General features: G+C 46.4%; 1 protein-coding gene across 3 annotated transcripts in view; it reads right to left on the reverse strand.

Annotated features, from left to right (window-relative positions):
• B3GLCT (beta 3-glucosyltransferase) overlaps positions 1-25,301 on the reverse strand; it is a 134,949-nt gene that overhangs the window by 89,472 nt on the left and 20,176 nt on the right. For all 3 annotated transcript variants that reach the window (XM_054015349.1, XM_054015350.1, XM_054015348.1), the window contains exon 4: positions 8,394-8,503. In XM_054015349.1, coding sequence (XP_053871324.1) covers positions 8,394-8,503 — 110 coding nt within the window. The remainder of the gene's footprint in view (positions 1-8,393; positions 8,504-25,301) is intronic.

The raw sequence follows: 25,301 nt of genomic DNA on the forward strand, positions 1-25,301 counted from the left end.
GAGCTCAATTGGAGACTGAACTGGCATTTGTAACAAGTTTGTCAGCCAAGACTGCCTCACCCACTACAGGGCAACAACAACCATGGTCCTATCTCTCTCCTGATCTTGGATATCCTCTAGGAATCGGAGGAATCAGTGGAAAAGTGTAGAGTAAGTCTCTGTTCCACCGTAGAAGGAAGACATCTGGCAACAATCATCGGCTTAGTCCTCCTCTGGAAGAAGAATTTTGACATTTGGCGTTGTTTTTTAAGGCAAAATAGTTTGGGGGGGGGGGGGCGAGGAGATTTCCAATAGCAGAATATCAGTCTTACAATGGATCTGTGCAAGGACCATTCATGGCTGGTCATCGACTGCCTGCTTAAGATACTGGTCAAGTTGTTGCTGACCCCTAGAAGGTGAAGGACCAATGTGGTCACCCATTGAAACATCACCATGTCCAGAGCTTGATGGCTTCCAGACAGAGATGTGAGAAATGAGCATCCCATTGTTTACGTAGCGCACAGTTGTCATGTTTGTGAATATTTGTACCACTGAGTTCCAGAGAACATGTAGGGACACGATATACAGGCCAATTTGAGGACTTTGAACTGCAGGACTTTCATATGCAATTCATTGTCATCTGGGGACCAAGCGCCTTGAATCTGTACGAGATCAAAAGAGCCTGTATTGGTATTAAGCAACAGAGAGTCCTGTGGCACCTTTAAGACTAACAGATGTATTGAAGCATAAGCTTTTCTGGGTGAATACCCACTTCGTCAGACGCATGCCAAGGAACGTTCACACTAAAAATGAACAGAGATAAGGAGGGTGAAGAAGAGCCTAAAAGGTAAGTATGAATTTCAAAAGTAGCAGGTCAGACACTTGCGAGGTTCCATCTCACTGCCACAGGCAAGAAGGAACCAAAGGAGGGTTACATCCACTCTGCCCTTTATGTCCTTGCACAAGGGTGCATGCGCAGGCCCAGTGGACATGACTACTAAATTAACTCAGACCTCACATGCATTAGACTCATGCATACCTACAGTAGAATCCACACTGAAAAATATTCCAAGAACCACTTCGTTTCTGGCCTTTTCCACTCCAAATTAGAGAGGACTCAGACAAGTCCTTTCTTAATAGAGCCAGCATAGGACCTCATGAAAGAGAATTTCACCTTTCATTTAAAAAGAAGTCTAGCCCTTTTCCTTGCAAAGATAGAAAACAATACACTAGGCACATAAAGCAAAAGACACCCTTTTACTTTTTATATGCAACAAGGCAATTAAAGCATTGTGGTTACAGAAATAGCTATTTTAAAAATGGGTATGCATAGAGCAAAGACAACAATATAACATTTGCTTAATTAATTTTTCAAATTAAATGTTGCAAATGTTCACAGGTCCATAATATCCTTATGCAGAAAGGTGCGTCATCAGCAGACCTTTGGATCCAAAACCAAAGACCTCATTAAAGCCTATGGGTGTGTCAGGCATCCTCTTTCATACCCAAGGGGAGGAGCAATCCAGCTTCTTATGTAGTAAATACAGCTGCAAACAGAGACTACTGCTCAAGGTACTAAGCAGCCCAGTAGGTTAATACTCCTGCGGGAATTCTGCACCACTGCTGGCTGCCACTAGTGGCTGCTGGACCTGGCAGAGCAAGCTCACAAGCAGAAGACACTATGTGGGGTGGGGGGGAGGAGCTGGAGGGTTTCTGGCAGTTGCAGTTCTTAACATGCCCTGAAGGAAGGAGGCAGCGTGCAGGAGACTCCACACAAGCCCAGGACCCAGCATCAGGCTGTTTCTCCCTCTGGATCCCTGGGGTCTGGGAGGGAGGGCATGCGAGTGTCTGGGGGATGAGTGTCTGGGGGGGGCACAGCTGGAGTCTAGGGGGAGAGGGGTGCATGTGTCTGGACGAGGAGGCCCGCAGCTGGGGTCTGGGGTCCATGCGAGTGTCTATGCTAAGGGGAGCCAAAGCTGAACTCTGGTAGGGAGAGGGTGTCTGGCCCCCCTCCTCTGGGGGGAGGGAGCAGAGAAGCATGAACTGGGTTGTCGTAGGTGTTTCCTTAACACTCTACTCCTGGAGGAACTTTTTTGTGTCTGTACTATTAGACAAAAGAACTGAAACTGACATGATTATAGTGTGTTACTTTGAAAAATAAAATATGCAGAATTTTAAAATATTGTGCACAGAATTTTTAATTCTTTGGCGCAGAATTCCCCCAGAATAGTGATTTGCAAACTGTGCATGCTGGTGGCAGACAGGCAAGAAAAAGCTGTGAATGTTACCCTGAAAGGAAGCAGAAGGACAGAACTTCTTGGGCACAGAGCTCACTGAAGTGCCAGACTAGGGGATTTCTGAGCGAGGATACAGCTGTTTCTACTGTGTTCAGAGAAACAGTACTGACTTTTTTTTAAATACATAAATGAGATTACACCAAGACTGTACCTGTCTTGTGCCACAAACTTCTATTCCTAATGAAAAGAACCCTGCAAAATTTAGTTCAGACTAAAGGGGCAACTCTACAAATTTCTCTCTCTCGTAAACAGGACTAGAAATATATGAAAGTCGTATTTAGGCTGTAGCAAAAGATTAGCATTATGGAGTATAAAAAGTGTTACGTAGATTTGTTACTTCACAGAAGCTATGAAAGAATAAATACATCTCTGTTCAGGCAGCATGACATGACATTCGTTTACGCGCACAATTTCAGAACGCCTTGTATTAACTCATTTTTTGAAATAGAAATAATGGCCATTAAAGGAACAGTCTGCAGTGATAAAGTTACAGGCTGAAATGACAAAAATTAAGGGCTTGTACACACTAAAACTTATGTCGGTATAAATTATGTTGCTCGGGGTATGAATAAACCATCCCCTGAGCGACGTAAATTACACTGACCTAAGCACTGGTGTGAACAACACCGGGTTTACAATGGCACCAAAGTTCTGGGCCCACACTCAGAGGGGGCCTAATAAGGGGATGGCCATGGCCACAGCACTGTGGCGGGTCCTGCTGGCCAGATCCCTGCTCACCCACCCATGGTGAGCGCGGGGGGGGAGGGGGGGGTGTTCAGCAGCCAATGGGGGTGAGTGTGCAAGGAGGCAGCGAGGTGAGGCTGCAGCACGTGGGGCAGGGTCTGTCAGCGCAGCCCCTGTCCACCCGCCACTTGCTGGCTTCAGGGCCAATCCCGGCTTGGCCAGCAGGGCCCCGCTCCCTAGCCCCAGGGCTGTCTACAGCTGGCACTGGCTGCACACTGAGAGCTGTGGTGGCTGATGAGTGCACGTGGGTGGGTGACAGCGGTGGCACCAAGCCGGGCTGAGGTGCCACCAGAGCCAGGTGGGGAGATTGGGAAGACGCAGCACCAGGTACAGAGAGAAGTGGACCCGGCCCCAGGGCCTAGCCAGGCATGAAGGGCATAGAGCACTGAGCAGGGAAAGTCAGTCAGTCATTACCCCCCACGTGTGAGGAAGGGGTAGGGGTAGCGGTGTGTGTGTGTGGAGGGTGGGAGGGGGTGTCACCCCTCCCCGTGTTTGTGGTGGGAGTAGAGGTGTGTGTGTCCACTGGCCAGTTCTGTGCCCCCCCACTGCAGCATGTGGTCCAGTGACCCTCTCTTGGCTGGGGCAATACAGACTGGCATCTGCACTCATGTTTCTGGTTCATTTTGGTGACTGGATCTGGGTTGGGCGCAGGCTGGGTCCCCCCTCGGGGACTGAACCCCTGCCCATTGCAGCTCTGCCATGGCTGGCGCAGGGCGACAGGACCATATGCACTGAAAATCCGGTGCCATGTGTAGGGTGACCAGATAGCAAGTGTGAAAAATCAGGATGGGGTGGGGGTAACAGGCATCTATACAAGACAAAACCCCAAATATTGGGACTGTCCCTAAAAAATTGGGACATCTGGTCATCCTAGCCATGTGCCTGGCCCTAGACCCTGGCAAGGGCACCAGTTCACATGGCAATGGATCTGTGGAACAGCAAGGTCTGTGTGGCCTGCCCCACTGGGTGATGGTTGTGGGCAGCTCGTGCAGAGTCCTGGGGTAGCATCCTGACTGGCGCCACTGCTGGCGTGGGAGTGTTTGGAGTGCAGGGTCCTGTCTGCTGTCTGTCCTGAAACTGGACTAATATGAATAATGACACTGTAAATAAAATGTATTAAAGTTTTTCATGTTTTTTATTTTTAAAATGTTTTAAACAGTTTTAAATTTGCCCCAATTTCATACAAAAACATAATTGAAGCACTAGTAATTCATATGAGAAATGTGAAGGGTGAGATAGTGTGAAGGTTCCCTTTTAATGGGAGCAGCACATGGCTGATGTTTTGGCCAGCTTTGGCTTTTGTTAGCTGTTTTTATCCACTGTGTTTTATTTTTTCTTTTAGAATGTATTTTATGTACACTTCTGTGTATTCTTTTTGCCCTAGGGCTACCATTGCTGGTACCCTAGTGACAGCCACCTCCATCTGCAATTTAAATCTGTAAACACTGTAAATGAAACTTGTACAACTGTGTGCTGTGTCAAAGACAACTTCTGTGTCAATCACTTGTCTTTTACAAACATTCCCCCTGGGAGCCCACAAATATGTTTTGCATCAGGCCCACAAAAGGTTAATCCGGTCCTGAGTGTGGACGGTGCTATGATGGCAGGAGAGGTTCTCCCACCACCATAGCTACTGCCTCTCACAGAAGTGGTTTTATTATGCCAACAGTTGGCATAGAGAAGAGCTCTCTCCTGTTGGCATAGAGTGTCTTCACCCAACATGCTACAGTAGCTTCTAGTTGTAGCTTCTAGTGTAGACTAGCCTTTGTACCTGGCATCAGTTTAAACTCTGCAACTGATCTCAGCTATATGCTTTAGAATGTGATTTTGCTCAGAACCAGGGATTCTAGTTTTCCGTGATAAATATTTTTTATTGAAGAATTTTGATACAACATAAAAGTCCATATTTTTCTGCAATTAAAATGAAATGATGAAATTTAGTTTCCCTAGCCACAATACATATAGGTATCAACTGAACTAAGGTGACCACACACTCCATTTTGGCCAGGACAGTCCCTTTTTTAAGCCCTGTCCCGGACATCCTGACTTTTTGGCAAAACTGGGCATTTGTCCCATTTGCTCTTGCCAACTGAGCAGCAAACAGGACAAATGACTAGTTTTGCCAAAAAAGTGGGATGTGCCCCCCTATGGGGGCGCAGAGGAATGTACAGGGGGGCAAGCGGCGACAGGGCTCAGGCTGTAATCACCAGCCCAGGACACCTCAGGCCAGCCGTATGTAGTCTCCCATTTTCACTTTGGGAAATATGATCACACTATCTTTCAGCAAAATTTAGTTAATAGTTAATATATTTTTTTTTTTTTCACAAAATGTAAAAACTAAAGATTCCCTGTAAAAATGCAAAGCCTATATTTTTCAACATTTTTTCCGAGGCAAATGGATTTCTAGGATCTCTGCTCATAACAAGCAAAGCGCTATGGCACAAATACTGTGCATTATAGAGATATATGAAGTTTGTTTTATACAATAGCATTTATACATATTAATCCCATGTATGCATGAAACACCCTGGAAAACAAAGGGAATGAAAACTGAATGAAAAGGACTTAAAATTATATTTTTGCACTCTTAAAACTTTTGTAAACTTTATGTTCAAGTAAACTTGTGTATTAATGACACCCGAGTTCCAGAAACTTTACATCACTGCTGTTTGGTTAAGTCATTCATAATTTATTTTCATCTTTACGCTTTTTAAAAGCAATATAATGTTTACAAACGTAATGTATTAGTTTCAGAGTTTTCTGTAACCTGAAGGCTCTTATAATAAGAGCATGTTTTATATACTAAATCAACTTGATACATAGTCTCCCTGTCTTTCAAGGTAGTTTTATCAGCCCCTAGAGGCAACGAAACCACTACTACCGCTTCAAAAACTCCATTAGTAGTTCAGAGTGATTTGGTGATTTTAAAGGGGCAATATTTTTACAGGCTGTTTCAGCTGTAAAGTTAGCTATTCCCAGAAGTAGCAGTGTTTCTAAATTTCTGGGGCGAGCCAAGTCCAAATATTATAATATTGTATTTCTATTTTTATTATGCTCCACTGTATAGCTTAAAAAAAACTGGTAAAGAACGTAAGAAATTTTCCTCATCACTGGGTTTTAATCATTGCTTAATATGAAAAAATATTGGAAAAAACATTTTATAGCTAAGTAATATGCATCAACTTCATTTTAACAATTAAAGCAACGCTGACATCTAGTGGTAACCTGAATGATAGTATAAAATAGGTAGGATTAAATTTTTAAAATGTGAAGTGTAAAATAAAAAAAAATCATACAATAATAGGAAACTTTTAGAGCGGATGCAAACAGTGCAGTGACTTTTAAAACACTGCAAGAGACATTCATTGTAGTTCAGTAAACAAAATAAATACAGGTAACAGGTTTTATTTTTTCAATTTTAAAACTCACTATCAGTAAATGCTTAAGATGCATATTATCAAGGACTTAACTTCAGTATGATCTGAAGGCAATCCCCTTGAACATATTCTTTCAAATGGAGGTCTGAACTCCAAATTTCAACGCACAGAGATTTCAAAGATTTTTCCCTTCAGTGATCAATACTCATGGTCTTATTAACAAATGTTGAGGGTACTGTATTTGAAAGTGACGACAGGAAAATAGAGACACAAGGAATACAAAGAGGTTTGCTGAACTTTTTTCTGTATTTTGCTGCCTTTTTTTCCGCCCCCCTCTGTCAGGTTCTGGACGTAAGTTTTCAGTTTGCTATCTTTTTCCCCACTTCCTGTCCTAAATCGTCACGTGGACTGTTAAGCAAGTGTTGTTACATCTGAAAAGTGTTGCCATTTCAATCTAGGATGAAGGGATCATTTTTCTAAAGCACTTTGGGATCCTCTTTACTTGAAAAAATAAACCCAATACTAAAAAAACCCACTTTAGTTCATTCAGATGTGAGAGTTGCTCCCAACTGTAAGATTATTGCCTACTTACGGGATGTTAACCTCTCTTCCTTCCCTTGTGTAAACAAGCATGTCTATATTCCCTCTTGATGAACATATCTATGCTGACTTTTCTGGTTCCCGGCCAGTGACATTCTGAGGTGTCAACATTAACAAAGTATACCAGGAATCCATTTTTAATAGCCAACACCTTGTTCCTGCCATTGGAGCTGTGCAAATATACCCATGCGAGGAGCCCACTGAAGTTAACAGGGGCTCCATGTGGGTGCAAGGACTGCCTGCATGGATGCAATTACAGAAATGGGGCCTGAAAAAAGGGCAGTTAGAACATATTTAATTAATATAGTATTGATCAGCTCAGGTAAATACATAATTAGGAAGTGTTTCATACAAGGGCAGCAAGAATCCTAGAGATTTAGTGCACATAGCACTTTTTTTTTTTTAACAATAACTTTTTGAACCCAGTTTACTAGAGAAAAAAGTTCAGTTCAATAACCCCACCACAGTATGTTACTTCACAATTTCATTTTAAATATAAACTTTTATTTTAAAGGTTCAAAAAAATGAGGAAGAGAAATTATTTTAAGATCTTTGAACAACTATGGTTTAAAAAAAAAATCAATTTTAGTTCTAAGCTAAGGTTCTGTGTTCCAAATTTCTGACTAATGCTCATTCTAAACCAGTGATAATACATTTATGTGATAAAAATGCAGACAAAAGCTATTCTGAAGCAAATGAAGATGCATTACAAATGTTAAGGTGTGCCCCTGAAAGTGATCCTTCATATTAACTTAAACTGATGTACCTACTTCATCAGAAAAAACATAGAAAAAAATTAAAAAAAACCCTTATACCATTAGACCCTATTTGTAAGCTTTTTCCATTCAACAACTTCTTTTATCATTTCAGATCAAATTCCACCCACACAAAAAGAGTTTTACATACTTTATTCACTACAGTATGTAATTCAACATGAAAATCCCACTTGGTGATCATCATCATATGCCATCAGTGATATCCTTGAGCTTAAACCATGTCCTCAGAAACTGCACAGAGAAGAGTAAACAAATGTATTCTGACAGCTTGTCTATATGGTTTGCTAGTCTGCATCAGAAGGGTGCAAATTCTAGCATGCACTAGCATGTCGTGCACTAACTGAGTGACGTGGACTCTTCTAGTGTGCACTAAAATCTCCCTAATGTGCATTCATTTAAAACAGTACTACATTAAATGAGCACAACGGAAAGGTCCACACGGGTCAGTTAGTGCACATCACAATTTACAGCTCTCTGATATAGACTAATGCACTATGTAGACAAGCCATGAGATAGGCTAACAAAATAAAATGGATTATAAAAATAGACTCAGTAGAAAGGTAGTAAAGTGTTGTACAGACATATGCAAGCAGCGCACAGTATATTTTATCTACACATACCTTTCCAAGCACTTCAGCCTGTTTTAAAATATTGCGCTCTAAATCTTCTGCTCTTTTTGAATGAAAAGAGTTACTTTGACTCTGGATGACAAATACAATTTCTTGTAATTCTGTGAACAAGGAAATAAAAATATTTAAAGAAAACAGAAATAAACATAAGGTCCGCACCACTGCTAAAGAGAACTTTGAGGGGGAAAAGCAAGACATAAAACCATAACTGATTTATTTAATTAATAATAAAAATGCATAAACATACATACAATTATTTTATTTTCTTAAACAGCCCCAGTTTTAACTGTTTGTATGAAAGTAGAACACTAAATTTGTCATGGTATTATAATATTGCCAACCTCAAGAGATCAAAAATCATGAGACTGGCCCACCAAAATATGAGATTTTAAAACCCATCAAATCATGGATTTTAGTCTGTCTTATATTAATCACATAAGCAATAATGTCATAGTAAAAATATGGAATTGATTTAGCCTTTTGCAAGAAGCAACACTTCCCTAACCTCCTTCCACTTCTCTACCCGAGACTGGACAGCACTCACTGAGCCCCACCACACATGCTCTTCTTTGCCCATCACTATGACAGACCATCCTCCTCCTCCACTCTCCTCTCCACCCCTCTCCTCCTGTGCCCCCCTTTCTCCTGCACCCCCTAAATCCATCGCCTTTTCCCTCTCATTCCCATTATCTACCTTTCACCGTGTCTATGCTGCTCCTCACAGTCCATATGTCCTGACTAGCCTGCTGAACTAGGGTTACCATATCTCATAAATAAAAAAAGAGGACCCTCCACGGGCCATGGCCCCGCCCATTTCCCCACCCCTAGCCCCGCCCCAACTCCGCCCCTTCCCCCACCCTAACTCCGCCCCCTCCTCCCTCCCACTCCCAGCCAGGGGGAAAGGGCTGCCCCAGTGCTACCAGCATCACGGTTTCCCGGGCAGCCCCCAGACCCTGCACCCCCAGCCGGCGCTTCCCCAGCGCAGCTGGTGCCCGGGAGGGGAAGCGCCCAGCCGGGGGCGCAGGGTCTGGAGGCTGCCCAGCAAACCGTGAAGCCGGTAGCGCTCGGGCTTTGGGCAGCCCCCATGCCTCCGGACCCTGTGCCCCCGGCCGGGCACTTCCCCTCCGGGGCTCCGGCGGCTCTGCGTAACTTACACTGTATAAGTTACACAGAGCCGAAGAGGAGCAGAGCCCCCGCAGCTGGAGGCTCTGCTCCTCTTAGGCTCTGTTTAAGAGCCGGGCTGCCCCAGCGCTACCGGCTTTGGGCAGCCCCCGTGCCCCCAGACCCTGCGCCGCCGGAGCCCGGGAGGGGAAGTGCCCGGCTGGGGGCGCAGGGTCCGGAGGCAAGGGGGCTGCCCGAAGCCGGTAGCTCTCGGGCAGCCCGGTTCTTAAACAGAGCCTCCAGCGGCTGGGGCTCTGTGTAACTGACACTGTGTCAGTTACACAGAGCCCCGGGGGCTGGAGGCTCCAGCCGCCCCCGCTCTGTTTAAGAGCCGGGCTGCCCGAGCGCTACCGGCTTCGGGCAGCCCCGTGCCTCCAGACCCTGCGCCCCCAGCCGGGCACTTCCCCTCCCGGGCTCCGGCGGCGCAGGGTCCGGAGGCACGGGGCTGCCCGAAGCCGGTAGCGATCGGGCAGCCCGGCTCTTAAATAGAGACCCGGGGACTGGAGCCTCCAGCCGCCGGGGCTGTGTGTAACTGACACAGTGTCAGTTACACAGAGCCGGGCTGCCCGAGAGCTACCGGCTTCGGGCAGCCCCGTGCCTGGAGACCCTGCGCCGCCGGAGCCCGGGAGGGGAAGTGCCCGGCTGGGGGCGCAGGGTCTGGAGGCACGGGGCTGCCCGAAGCTGGTAGCGCTCCGGCAGCCCGGCTCTTAAACAGAGCCTCCAGCGGCTGGGGCTCTGTGTAACTGACACTGTGTCAGTTACACACAGCCCCGGCGGCTGGAGGCTCCAGTCCCCGCGGCTCTATTTAAGAGCCGGGCTGCCGGAGCGCTACCGGCTTCGGGCAGCCCCGTGCCTCCAGACCCTGCGCCCCCAGCCGGGCACTTCCCCTCCCGGGCTCCAGCGGCGCAGGGTCTCCAGGCACGGGGCTGCCCGAAGCCGGTAGCTCTCGGGCAGCCCGGCTCTTAAACAGAGCCGCCATTTTCCCGGACATGTTCCGCTTTTTGGCAATTCCCCCCGGACGGGGGTTTGACTGCCGAAAAGCCGGACATGTCCGGGAAAAAGAGGACGTATGGTAACCCTAGCTGAACCACAGAGTGGCAGCCATCATGCCTGAGGATATGGCTTCAGTCTCACTGAAAACAATGGGAGATGGCAGCCACTTTTATTAAGGGCAGCCTCACTTCAACTTGCAGATTATCACTTCCCTGCAGTCTACCATCTTGCGGTCTTCAGTTCCACTGACATTAATCAGAGATGGTGGCCATTTTGAATAAGGAAAAATTAATCACTTGGCAGCCTTTCATCTTGTTTTCATGAGACAGGTAAAAAACCACCCCCAAAATTGATAAAAACAACATGAGTTGGCAATACTGATATTACATCAGGCCCCAAGCAGTTCTATCGATATGCCTGTAGCCACAGCATTGCTGAACAGTTGAACAATGCTGTTGGTGCACCACAGGAAATGCATTATGTACGACCACCACCTAGATAGCACCTACAGAACTGCCCCTCTGTTGAAGGGGGTATGCATTCCAATTTTCATATCCTGCAAGACTAGCTTGGAGAAAATAAATATTCTTAATTTACTTTAAAAAAAGGGAAAAAACACTTTTATATCACATTATCAAGACAACCTATCAGACTATGGTGTCACTTTTAAGTCCTTTGGGATAAAGCTGCTAAGATAACCACAGAATTGTACAAGAGGAAGGAGTGAAGATGGGAGACTAACTCCTAAAGAAAGGCGGAGAAATGGAAGGAACGACAATGAAAGAGAGAAAAAGAAAAGTAATTTCAAGGAAAAGAAAAGATAAACTATGTGAACAAAGAGCACAGAGAAGAAAACAGCGTCAGAAAAGAAAACAATATCAGAAAAACTTTTAACTAATGCAGTTTCAACTCAAAATTTCTGCTACTGTAATCCAAGGAAGAAATATCCAGAGGTTAAATATCTATTTATTAATCCCTCCTCCACACCAAAACACATTTGTTATTGTTAAAGTCCTAGGACTCAGAGTTGCGTCCTGGGGGGTAGCGGAGGATACCCTACCCCAAATTACAGGTTATATGATATGGAGACCTGTAACCCCTTCACTGGAACCAATTAAATGCCTGGTATACATGGGCAGCAGGTATCAAAGGCCGGGGGAGGCTGAGCTCCCAAAACAGCCTTGTGTGGCCCTGCCCTCGCTCCATCCCCGGGCTCCCTCCTACTTCCCAGCGCTCTGCAGCTCTTCCCCCATGGCCTGGGCCCTCGGCTGGGGCTAATGGGGACTGGCCTACAGCCAGGGACTACAGGCGGCTGGAGCCAGTGCACGCACCAGGAGCTCCAGGGCAGGAGGCACTGGGGACTGTGCCGCCTGCCTGGCACTCTGGGGCTGGAGGTGCTAGGCTCCGGTATGGGCACGGCCTCAGGCACAAGGGGCGGGGCGGGGGCTAGCCGGCCTGAGCCCGCGGTTCACCCGCCGCCCATGCTGGTATAAGAAAGTATGGGTGATAAGCAGGTAGCGACCCTCCCCTGTGTTAAAGTTTAAGAAAAGTTGTGGCCTGCCGCTTAATTCCATATATGTGTCTGTCCTCACTTTGCCGCTGTGTCCACATCAATGTCAGTTCTTTTCAGACTTGCCTCCATCCATGACTCTGAGACCACCTCCGTGACTCATTAAATGTGCAATCCTAACTCACTCCATGTCGGGCTTTGACAAGTTTGTGCTCCTGGTGTAGTGGAAGGCATAACTATGTTTGGGGCCAGAACAAGCTTTCAAGTTTCACAGAGCTCTTCCCGTCTGGGGATGGTAACCGGAGCGTCTAAGCTAAATACAAGTTGGGACAAATTGTTACCCATAAGGGGTTCAGGCATACTTGTCTCTCATATCCTGGGACCAACACAGCTACAACAACACTGCAAACAACTAATAACTATAGTTATCCCCTGATGTCCTCCATTTCTCCCTCACAGCCTTATTTTACCTCCAGGCCCACCGCACACACATACAAAAAAAGATAGTGACTTCTTGAAAAGAATCTGCAGTGAAAGGTTATGAATATAAATTATTTGCTATCTAAAAGCATACATTTTCAGTGCACAGATTTACACAACTTCCATTGATGTTAATGGGAGTCACAAGGCTAAATCTGTATGTATGCCTCTGAAAATATATCCCTAGAGATGAATAATGAAAATTAGATAGCTTTATACAATTACTAATTTAGTAGTAGATTTATAGATATGGCAGTGTCTGAACTAGACAGTTTTACTTGTGGCACATTTAGCAGCAAATGGGGATGTACTGGAGAAGAACGCTCCCTAGGATGAATCCAATATCCACTTTGCTGTTTGTGCACTGGAGACTTCCTTGGAAGTATCCTTTACTAGAGTAAGCAAATGCATAGAAAACCCCATTTAAAGGAATAAAGAAATACATTTAAAAAAAAAAATTCAATGCACATTTTTATATAAAAACAAAACAAAACACTTCATGATTAATACTTAGCAGACCTATTAGTATTTTAGAAGGCCCCCTTCTCCTCCTGACTTGATAAGAACTATTTCACTGCTTGAGAAATAATTGGTTTACTACCATGTCACTTTTCCTTCTCTTGTTCTTTTTATTTATCTTTTTTGTTTTCCCTCAGACATAAAAACTATCATTCACCACCTTAAATTTACAGGAATCCTGTTTCTTACTGTTGGTAAGAAAATTACCTTCCCCGTAGCAACTTAATAAAAATCATATTATGCAAGCCTTCTTACAAAAGCAAAGGGTTGTGCTCAGTTTTGCTTGAGATGTAATTGCTCACGTGTCTGAACAATAACTATTTTACTGTGATTATTTGTATTGCCAATCAGGAATTGGGGCACCATTATGCGAGGCAATGTACACTCCTAACAAAAAGGCTATTCCTGTTCCAAAGAGTTTACATTCTAAGTAGGAGCTCATTACTGAAAAGCTTTACTACATCTAGCACTGTGCTCAGAATTATCACTGCAATGCCCCAGGCACTGCCATAGCAGAACAGACCAATGACCCTGCATCTGGTACCCTATCTTTGAGAGCTGTCAATACCTGTGCTTCAGAGGATGCTGCAAAGTCACTTAAAATATTCTGTGCAATAATAAAATATAAGAGTAACAATTCTCCCTGACCCCTATTAGCATCAATATCTCAACATCACAACAGATCTCATAGCTAAGCAGAGTTGAGGTTAGGTAGGTAGTTGGAAGTGCCTTCAGTAATGCATGCTTTAGAAAACCCAAATGTCCATTCAGTAAAGTGACACTTCCTTTTGAATCAGTATTGAACAAGTGCTTAAACATGATGGAAGGGGGGAATGATACCAAATGAGAAAAAAATAGGTCCTTACTGCAATTAAAAGTCCAACAGTAATTTTTACAACAGGTAGGAATGCAAATGTCCTCTAATCTAGGTAATTAGATTACCTGCACTCTAAAACAGGGTTTATCAACATGTGGGTCACAACCCAAAATTGGGTCACCAGAATGTTTCCAAGAGATGCACAGCATCTCCTGTCCTACGGGCTGGCTGGGCTTGCCACCCCATTCCAGGCACTGCAACCTCTGGGATCACAGCACCACTCAGGTTTAGCCTAGCAGTCATGATGACGGGAGTCCGGATAGACCAAATTTGAGTGAGGGGCACTGCAATCCCATGAGCCAGGTCACAACTCCACTCACACAAATTTTGTCAAGTCAGGAGGACGGGGCCAAACCTGAGTGGCACTGCAACCCCAGAGGTTACAACCCCTGAGAGTCAAGCCCAGCCAGCCCCACAGCACAGGAGCTTCAGGAACTTCCATTGTGGGGTGAGTGCTGGACAGGAGCCAACACCCCCACTCCCCCGGGGACAGGATCCAACTGAAACCACCCCAGGTGTAGATCAATCTCTGATAATTTTCATATAACTTTACATTGTGCCTCTTCGTATAACCTTGTGGTGGGTCTACCCACGTGTGACCTCTGTTTTCATGGGACTTTGTATCAAAGCCTCATTTAGAAACTTTGCATTGCCCTTGGTATAATATTATAGCCCCTAAGGATAGAATAAGATAGAAGAAAAAATTCTTTTTGCTAGCAGTAGAACAAGAGCTCTCCCCGCCCCCACTCTTAATCAATTGCCCTGTTGAATGAATGAGGTGTGGATGAGCAAGGCATGGAAGGCAGCACCTCCAGACAGCCTCAACTGTTGGAGAGGGGCTGGGAGCCAGACCCAAGAACAATAAAACGTGTCAAGTGGGCTCATTAAAGACAAGCAGACATACCGACGGCCTCGGGGGTTAGAAGCAAGCACCTTCTTTTGGAAACACCCTCTTTGCAGCATTGGGACAACACTCAAAAGAAAGCAGCACAAAGGACCAATGGACACAGACACAGAGTTTGAATCTGGTATAGATTTGCATAAGAAGAAAGCTGCTATAAAAGTGAGGTGTCTTGCAGAGGACCCCGGGTCTCGTCTTGTCAACATGGGAGCATCGATTCGGATCGGCAGAAGCCCGGCTCCACCCCCTCCCCCATCTAACTCACCTGGCCAGTGAAGTTAAGGGGAGCAACTAATTGGTAACAACAAGACGGAATGGGTTTGTGTGTGTGTGTGTGAGTGTAAGTGTAATATATTATATGCATATAATACAGTGTTAATGAATACATGTATTACTAATAAATGTGGCATTTTGCCTTATTCCCCCTGAAAAGATCCTGTGCAGTACTTTAAGTACAACACAGGGCCTCCACCCTCAGACAATTTACTGGGTTGCAACAGGCCATAAACATTTACAAATGGGTCCTGAGCTCAAAAAAGGGTTGAGAATCACTGCTCTAAAACTAGACCTGAAGTTGGTTTTGAACAGCTGTATATAGTGCTGTGTACTGTAAGCGCTCATAAGTCAAACAGGAGATGAATCTACCTCAATGGCTGGAGAAGAGAATAATACATTTATAAATATGTTGGGTAAAGTGTATTGGGATTTTTCTGGATGAAAAGTGGAATGTAAATGTATGATTCATCACTCCAGCTGGATATCAGCTCATACCCTACAGCATGAGGATTAAGAGAGTTAGTGTAACTGCAGACATTATTCTCATAAATATAAACGTCTACTTCTCTTCTATTTTTGTCTGCAGTGTTGTTGTAGCAATGCTGGTCCCAGAATCAGAGACACAAGGTAGATGAGGTAATACACCTCTACCTTGATATAACGCTGTCCTCGGGAGCCAAAAAAATCTTACCGCGTTATATCGAACTTGCTTTGATCTGCCGGAGTGCGCAGCCCCTCCACCCCGGAGCACTGCTTTATCACGTTATATCAGAATTCGTGTTATATCAGGTCGCGTTATATCGGGGTAGAGGTGTATATTTTATTGGACCAACTTTCTAATCTCGCAAAGCTATTTGCCTCAATATAGTAAAAGCTGTTTTATCCACTTTTGGGGAAATGGGGGGTGCCGGTAAGTGAAAAATGCCAGTTAACTAAGAGGGAGGGAGTTTGGGTGCAGGAGGGGGCTCAGGGCAGTGGGTGTGAGCACAGGGTGCCAGATCTGGGGGGCGCTCACCTTGGGCGGCTCCCCACAAGCGGCAACCTCTCCTGGCTGCTCCGAGGCAGAGGCGCAGCAGGCAGCTCCACGCACTGCCCCCGCCCCGAGCACTAGCTCCAGAGCTCCCATTGGTTGGAAACCGCAGCCAACGGGAGCTGCAGGAGTGGTGCTTGCAGGCGGAGGCAGCATGCAGAGCCACCTGCCGCATCTCCGCCTAGGAGCATGGGAACGCTCTCCGGAGCAAGGGAATTGGTCCATGGAATCTGCGCCAAGAGGATGATCGGTGGGAGGGTGAATTGTGCCGGTAGTATGGAGACCAGCATCTCCCTCTAGGACAATGGCTCTCAAACTGGGGATCGTGACCCTCAGGGGGTTGCAAGGTTATTATATGGGAGGATGCGAGCTGTCACCCTCCACCCAAAATCCCGCTTCGCCTCCAGCATTTATAATAGTGTTAAATATTTTTTTTTTTTTTTTTTAACGCTTTTAGTTTATAAGGAGGGGGTCACACACAGAGGCTTGCTGTGTGAAAGGGGTCACCAATACGAAAGTTTGAGAACCGCTCTCTAGACAATCCGCGTTGAGATGGCAGGGACCGCGATCGCGGTGCCCGTGGCTGAGGACAAGTCCCAAAGGATCTGGGCTGCAACTCTGGAGATCTGCGGTGTGAAGGTAGAGAATGCTGCTTTGTTTCGGGGATCAGCAGCACTTCACTGCTCGCTGAAGGGTCTTAGCAGCTGGCTTGCCCTTGTGGGAAGCCTTTGCCGATTCATGCGGCATGTGCTGCATTGGCGGCGTGGGCGGAGGCCTCTGCTCTGTCGGCACCAGGGGAGCTGGGGAAGGCGTTGGTGCCATCTGGGGTTTAGGTCCCATACCACTACCTGGAGTCAGTGGTGGACCTTTTAAGGGGCTAAGGGTCCCAACCAGGGAGGCACGAATACATGGCTCCAGAGTGGCTAGGCAGCCCAAAGCGGGTCCCTTGCCCAATGACCCATGGCCCTTCTTGCCTGGTGCCAGGGAGCCGTGCTTTCTCGCCTTCTTTTTGGGCACCGGTGATGGGGAACGGTGCCGGGCAGAGCCCTGTGCCGGTGGCGCACTGAGGCCAAGGTACTCGGCGAGTCCTGACGGGACGGCACGGAAGCCGGACGAAGGGCTGACTCCATGAGGAGAGCCCGTAAATGAATATCCTGCTCTGAGGCGGGGCCAAAAGTTTTTACAAATACAGCACTTATCTCTCACGTGTGATTCCCCCAAGCACTTGAGGCAGCTGCTATGGGAGTCACTTACAGGCATAGGCCTGTTACAGTCCGTGCAGGGCTTAAACCCGGGAGACTGGGGCATGCCCCACCTGCAACAAAGTCCCCGCTGGGACTCTAACTTAACTACTAACTACACTTAACAACTACTTAATACTAATTACTATAAACAAACTATTTACAAGGGTCGAAGTCAGTAAAAACAAAAACCACTAGCCCTGGTTATGCAAGGAAAGGTGCTCCGACTAAATACCATGGGCGGTAAGAAGGAACTGAGAGGCCGTAGGGCCAGCGGCGCCTGATATACCGACGCGTGAGTGTGGCACTCAAGGGGGCGCTACTGCCGACCCTATGGATACCACTAAGGCAAAAAGCTCCGATGACCACGCACACACCTAGAATGGAATTGACGTGAACAAGCACTCGAAGAACTCTATTTTCCATAGAATTAATATAAACAAAAAAATCCTCAAATCAGCCCTAAATTTGCTACTGCAAACCTGAAATTCTCAACCACAATGAACATGCTTCTGAAAGCAATCTCTCCCATTCTTTATTCTAAAGACAGTATTTTATATACCTAATTCCTCACATTCAACTAATTCTTGGCTGAGTAGTTGGCAATTTGGTATTAAGCATTTTTGCCCAGATACTGGGTCAGTACCCCTTGCATGCATATTGAGTAAAAATGAATTTGGTAAAAATCTATTATTACTGGGGTAAGTAGATTGGCCACTATGGCAAGGTATCTGTTTAAGGATTGATCCAAGGAGATAAAATACAGACCCTAAGAAATCAATTTTAGTAATGGGAATATCAGAGGCTCACAATGAGGGCTCAACTGAGACCACTTTGCATACAGCCACAGACTGTCTGAGCAGGTTCAAAGTGAGTGGACCCATGTTTAGGAGGGAAGATAGTTCCTATGCAGCATTATGTGAGCTATCAGTTGTTGTGGAACCCTTGCAAGTTCCAGGGGAGATAGCAATGGTAGATGGTGTGGAAAATAGTACCTTATAGAAGCCAGATGCTATTGCCCCCAGCTTCACATAACGAGTTTCTTAAGAAAATGACATCGTTCTTAGATAAAGAGGAAAATGGTGCAGTCCCAGCCTGATTGGCCCCCTCTAGAAAATGAAAAATATTTTCAGGGGCTGTGGTTGCATTGCCTGGGGAAGAAGGATTTGAACACTGGTTGGAACATACTACCAAAATGCCACAGGGATGGCAGGTACCAGATGCTGAAAAGCGAAAGAATCTTGGGGGTCCCGCATTATATGTGGTGCACTTGTTGAATATCAACAGACCTAATTTTAGTGTATTTAACTATCTGAGAGCTCAATTGTACTTTTGAGGGAATGGAAGGTGCTGAGGACCTCTATTTTTAAGGTCCGTAATACCAACCATCAAAGGAGCGAGTCTCAGCTTATATACAGGGGCTGGAAAAAATGTTACAGTGAGCCCTGGGGAAGGGAGCAGTGTCTCCTGAGCAAATGGACCATAGTAGGCTATCCCAAATTTTAAAGAAGTACATTATATAATGAGCTGATCCTACCCAAACTTCAACTCAGGGAGCAGCAAGAGAGTCCTCCTGGCTACACTCAGCTGATCAGGGATATCCAAGAGGAAGAGTAATGACAAGCTGCCTCCTCCAGCCCCCTCGTTTCCCACCATCCCCCGGCTCCGCTGCTTCCCCCCTGTTGCCCCTAGCTCCCTTCTGCAGTCTCACACACCAGGCTCACCCTGTTCCTTGCCTCTTGACCACGGTGCCTGGTAATGCCAGCCCTGCTAAAGCCCAGAGCAGGAGCCCCTCGGCTAGACTGGGTGGAAGGGGGGGTGTGGCTGAAGCCCGGAGCCTGCTGCCAGAGCCCCAAGGCTGAAGCAGGGGTGGGGGGAGCTGAAGCTCACCCCTGGTGTCCCACAACTGAAGCCCGGGGGGAGGGGGGCACAAGATAGGGTGAAGGCCACCGCTGGAGCCTCCGGTTGAACCAGGGGAGGGGGACTGAAGCCCACCCCTGGAGTCCCGTGGCTAAAGGTGGGAGGGGCCTGAACCCCTCCCCTGGAGCCTTTGGGCACTGCAGGGAGGGGCCACTGCTTTGCCCTCTTCCCCATCTCTGCCCAGGAGGCGGTCATGGCCACAGGAAAATGCCATGGTGGCCACATGCGGCCACGGTGATCACATTTTAGGAACACTGGATTAAGGGGAGGTACTCCAGACCCATAGAACAGAAACATGACAATCCCTTGGAGCCTTTTGAAGACAGATGGGACAAGAAATGTGAAAAAGCCTTCAGTTAGCTTATTGTTTAACCCATGCTCCAGTCCTCATATTTGCTGACCTAAATAAACATTTTATCTTACACATAGATGCCTGCTTGGAAGGTTTGAGAGCAGTCATGTACCAGGAAAGTGAGAGCAAACAGAAACCTGTGGCCTTTGTGAGTCATGGACTCTCTGATAGAGAGACTTGCTATCCTATCCACAAGTTAAGTATTTCTGGCCTTTAAATGGCCTGTCACAGAAAAAAATTGTGATTATCTATATAAGGCTCAATTTCAGGTATGGAATGACAATAATCTCTTGATATAAAAATAAGTGCTAAACTGGATGCTACAGGAAAAGATGCATGGCCATATTGGCTTGTTACGAGTTCAGCCACCAAAACGAATCAGGGAGAAGTAACAGACGCAAGCACATGGAACCCACGAACTCCTGAGATAACTGTGATCCCCCTCCGATGGTGTGAGGGCTATTTGCAATACAACGTGGTCAGGACCATTTTCTTAAGGATGTATAGCAGAAAATCTAGGTCTTCCTCCTGAAAGCGTGCCATCAGCCTTTGTGAACTAAATGGCATTGGAACAATCTCCTTTGCCTAGTCTAAATGCTGATTGGCAAGAAGCTCAAATGCAGGATAACGACATCTGTGACATCCTACTGACTAAAAAGAGAGGACAAACTCCAGACCACATTGTTCCAGCCCAGTATAGCTAAATTTCTATTAAGGGAATGGCAGAAGTAAAAACTGATTAATGGGATAGGATACTAAATAACCAAAGACCTTTTACAAAAATGACTAGAGTTACCAGAAGAGTACAGAGCACTAGCTAGGAGAGCACTGCACAATGACTTCTGACATTTAGGACTTGAGAAAACCTTGAACACTGTACAAAATAGATTTTATTTGCCCTGAATGGTGTATGACCTTCATAGGAAATGGGATCATGTGCCCAGTGTATACAGAGGAAAACCTTACCCACCACAGTGGCATACCTGGAAAATATCACCAGCAGCAACCCACTGGAGCTAGCATGCATTGATTTTCTGTCTCTGGAAATGGACCAAAAGAATGTTGCCAACACCTTGGTCATGACACACCGTTTTACATAATATGCACAAACCTGTCCAATCAGGGATCCCAAGGCTACTACAGTGGCCATAGTGTTATGGAAAAAAATTTTTTCATGTATGGCTTCCCAGCTCAGATATTCTCTGACCAAGGACAGGATTCTGCAAGTCACTTTTTAAAGGTAAGAACCTCTGCTCTAGACTACTCGGATGTGGGGTCAGGGATCCAACTCCAGTCCTTAATAAGTGATCCTGGCCCAACTCTGGGTCTTCAAAGTGCTTTGCTCAGTTATATAAAAGGCAATGAGCACAGGCAGTCTAATGGGCTTAATCTTGATGCAAAGAGGTTTGTGCCAGCATCTGTTTCATCTGAGCCCTCAGTTGAACAGACTCTGAATGTTGGACCTGACCACTTGGAGGAAGACATGGTTACTCACCCTGTGCAGTAACTGGTTGTTCAAGATGTGTGTCCCTATGGGTGCTCCACTATAGGTGCGTTGTGTCCCCTGTACCTTTGATCAGAGATTTCTCATGAACACCCAGGGATGCTCATACCAGCAAGCTGGTGGTTGTGGCCATCTCTCACGAGTGATACCAATCTCCTCAGAGATGTCCGGAAAAGAGCCTTTATAGGAATGGAGAATATAGCCTTGCACAGATATTTAGGAGACCAAGGCAAGATCTTCATCAGAATCCTCCTCTTCCTAATCACTCTAGTGGTGGAGCACCAGAAGAAACATGAGGTGAAACAGTCGGTACCAGGCAAATGTCCAAAGATTGGAAGTCCTTGGTACCAGGAGTACATTGGAGCCAAGCAAAGGTGAGTCGGGAGTCTCAGATACAGCAAGGTTTCAGAGAAAGCGAAACTCCTGCAGTAACAAGTGTGTTGTTGGTACCGTGTCCATGGCATGCGCCAAAGAGATAGTGGCTGAGGGAGTTGACAGTACCATGGATCTCCACTATTCCAAGGGGAGTTCAGTCAGAGCCCGAATTGGCTTCTTCAGGACTAAGTGAGAAGAGATAGAGCTTTTCTTGCTGCCTCACTTCACTGACAGTACCAATGACCTCTCAGAGCCAGAGAATTTACAGTCTTTGGGCTTGACAGTGCCCTCAGTACCTGAAGAACCAGCAACCTCGTGGGTACCGGGTCAGAGAGCAATGGGTGCAGAAGTGGCTGGAGTCATCAGAGACCACGACTTCTTTGGAGTAGATTCCCTACCTGGAGGACTCAAGGGACAGTCTTTGGCGGACTTACTGGAGGAAGATTGGGTCTTCCTCTTAGATGCCCCCAAAGAGTGCAGTTCGTAGACAGTGGACTTACTCAGAGACTGGAGTAGAGGGCCAGGGTCAGAGGCTGGGTGCAGCGAACTCCCCATCATGAAGAGTCAAAATTTGATCTCCCTGTTTTTTCTGGCTCTAGATTTTAATGCCTGACGGAAGTTTCACTTTTGGGAAATAGGAGATTCCCCGAGGCAACAGATGCACTGGGAGTGTCTGTCATTCATCAGGGTTGCCTCCCAGTACAACAGGAAACATTCAAAACTGGGCAAACCAGGCAGTAGTTTTCTCCCCTCCTGGGAGTTTTGTCTAAAAAGGTATTAAGAAGAAAGCTATATAATTTTTTTTCAAATTAAGTTGTTGGGTTTTTTCAAAATCTACTACAGCTAAAGCTGCTACTAAGTGCTAAGTACTAAATACTACTAAAAACAACTATAACCACTAAAAGAGCTAAGGGGACAGAGTTAATGTTACACTCAATACAGACAACTGCTAAAGCTCCTTCTCAGGCCAAGGTGGTTGAGAGGGAACTAAGGCCAATTCACCCATATAGTGCTATATAACAACAGCACAGAGCATGAGACTGAGTAATATGCACGCACAGGCCGAACGGATGCTGCTATGAGAAATCTTCAATCAAAGGAGCAGGGGGTGCAAGCACACCGAGAGTGGAGCACCCACAGAGACATTACTTGAACAAGGAGTGAAGGATCCCAATAACTTACTGTTAGATGATACTGATAGTGATATGGAGGGTGTTCTAAATTCTTTGATACCTTCAGTATCAGAACACTAGGACAAGGATGTTCCTGTCTGAAATAAGCTCCGGGGAGCCTTCTCCCACAATAGCCTAGGGCAGTGGTTATCAACCTATTTACCATTGTGGGCTGGATATGCAGCTCTTTGTGTGTTATGTGTGCCACTTCCACACACACACACACACATTATATATATGTATACACACACACACACACACACACACACATATACACACTACCTGTATGGCCCTGAGGATGTCACATGGGCCACAGCTGTGTACTGACTGGGCCGCAAGTGGCCCGTGGGTTGAGAACCACTGGCCTAGGAAGTGGCTGAGACTGTACCAGTAGTGCCTAGTAAATAGAAGTGAGCAGGTTATTCGGCCATTAAAGCATCTAACCTATATTGCTTCAGGAGTTATGGTGAAGAACCCATTCATATAGCCCACAGGTTTGTGGTAGCATTGTGGAACATGTTCCTACCTGGTGAAAAGGTGATGGAAAAGGTTAAATGTATGCAATCGTATTACGAAATCTGTTTAATTACATGTTGTACTCCTGGTGGAATTCTGCGCCAAGAAATTAAAAATTCTGCAACAAAAATGCGCACAATATTTTAAAATTCTGCATATGTTATTTGTCAAAATAACACAATATAATCACACCAGTTTCAATTATTTTTGGTCATTTATTTAAAAATACCTGTCAGCAAGTATGTCTGTAACAATACAGACAACAAAAAAGATCCAGGAAATGTTTTTTGACAAATAGATTCCTTACCAGGCATATGAATACAGAACTCTGAGTAATAACTCATTTAAATTACACTACAGAACCGTATTTCCCACACCCCTCAGAAGCAGTGCAAAGGCTGGAGGAGTCAAGGGTAATGGAGGAGCTGAGGGAGAGGGAAGTAAATTGCTGAGAAAGTGCTTGAGTGTGAACTTGGACAGTTGTTGGGTATCAATGGGAAAAGTATGGAACAGGTTTTTTTGGGGGGTCGGAGAGGGTTTGTTAGGGAGCTTCCCCCATGCAGACCCTGGCTGACCTCTAGCCTCTCCCATTCAGTCAGGCACATCTGCCCCTATCCCCATGTGTCCTTGCACCCCCTGTCCACGTGTCCCTCCACCCCACTCAGATACCCACTCCCTCCATCCCTATGTGGCTCTGTACCCCCTCCCCCATCCACATGTGTGTCTGTGCCCCCACCCAGCCTCTCCCTCCATGTCCCTGTACCCCCTCCCCCTGTCCCCGTGTGTCTCTGCACCTCCCTTCTCCCCGTGGCCCTGTGCCTCCACTCCCATTCAGCCCCTGCCCCAGTTCGCCCTCCCCCACTAGCTCTGATGAGCTCCTGTCTGGCCCTCCCAAGCACCCCATGATGTCTGTCCCCCCATAGCCCGTCTCTTGACCCGGTCTGCTGTGAAGAAAGCACTGCAGGCTCTCTTTTCCCTTGCTGGCAGGGAGTTGCTGCTCCGTTCTATCGCCACAGTGCCCTCTGGTGGGCAAAAGGCGGGACTGCAGCAACATTTCAGCAGCAACTTTTTTTTTTTGCGCAAAAAAAAAAAAAATCTGTGGGGCTCATTAATTAAGTGCACACGCAGTACTGCAAAATTCCCCCAGAAGTAATGTTGAAAATGTGTAATTATACATTGATTTCATCTGCGTGGACTGCAAATTTCTGGATGGGAGGTGAGTGGAAGCCCAGCGGCCAGAAGCGTATAAGAAAAGGGAGGTAACTGGGTGAGCTGGAGAGCAAGGGAAGTCCACTGGGCAAGGCAGTACCTCATTTAAATATGAACTGTATTCTTTTCTGTCATCTGCTGGAGTGCAAGGGAAGTTGACTGACCAAGGAAGTAATTCGCTTACATATTAGCTGTGGCTAATTTGAAGACACTGGCATATAATTCGCCTACATTATGTACTTGGAACCAAAATTTTGGAGATTAACCTGTTGGGAACCACCTGGGCAAAACCTGGGTTTGGGGTCACACTGGTGAAGACTGATGTTTGCCAAGCCTGGGTAAGAGGCCCTAGGTAAAGCCTAAGTTCAAGGGGAGAGAGACTGCACATTCCTGGCTTGTTAGTGGAAATATTCCTCCGGGCAGTAGGTATTCTACTGTGTCCCTTAGAATTAGTCACTGATCCCTTTGCTCCTAAAACAGATGAGCTGAGAGCTGCAGTTGCCTTACGTAGAGAGAGCTCAACAATGGTTCCAGTAACCTGGCCAGGGGCAAGTAGAAGACAGAGCCCAGTCACAGTTCCAGTCACCTGGCCAGCAGTGAGTAAAGTGGCAGCTTGGCCCACCAACAACCTCCAGCAGGAAAAAGCATATAGAGCAGTTGTGAGGACTATAGCAGGGGTCGGCAACCTACAGCACGCGAGCCGATCTGAGTGGCATGCTGCAGCCCACCGAGAGGAGGAGGAGGAGGAAGAGGGGTGGAGGGGCCGGAATGCACCATGCTGTGGGAAGAAGGGGGAGGGGGAAGCTTGGCTGCCGCAGGATCAAGCTTCTGCCTCCTGCCCCTGCAGGGGAGAGCAGTGTGGG

The sequence above is a fragment of the Malaclemys terrapin genome, chromosome 1 (genome assembly GCF_027887155.1).
Source record: "Malaclemys terrapin pileata isolate rMalTer1 chromosome 1, rMalTer1.hap1, whole genome shotgun sequence".
Lineage (NCBI taxonomy): Eukaryota > Metazoa > Chordata > Testudines > Emydidae > Malaclemys > Malaclemys terrapin.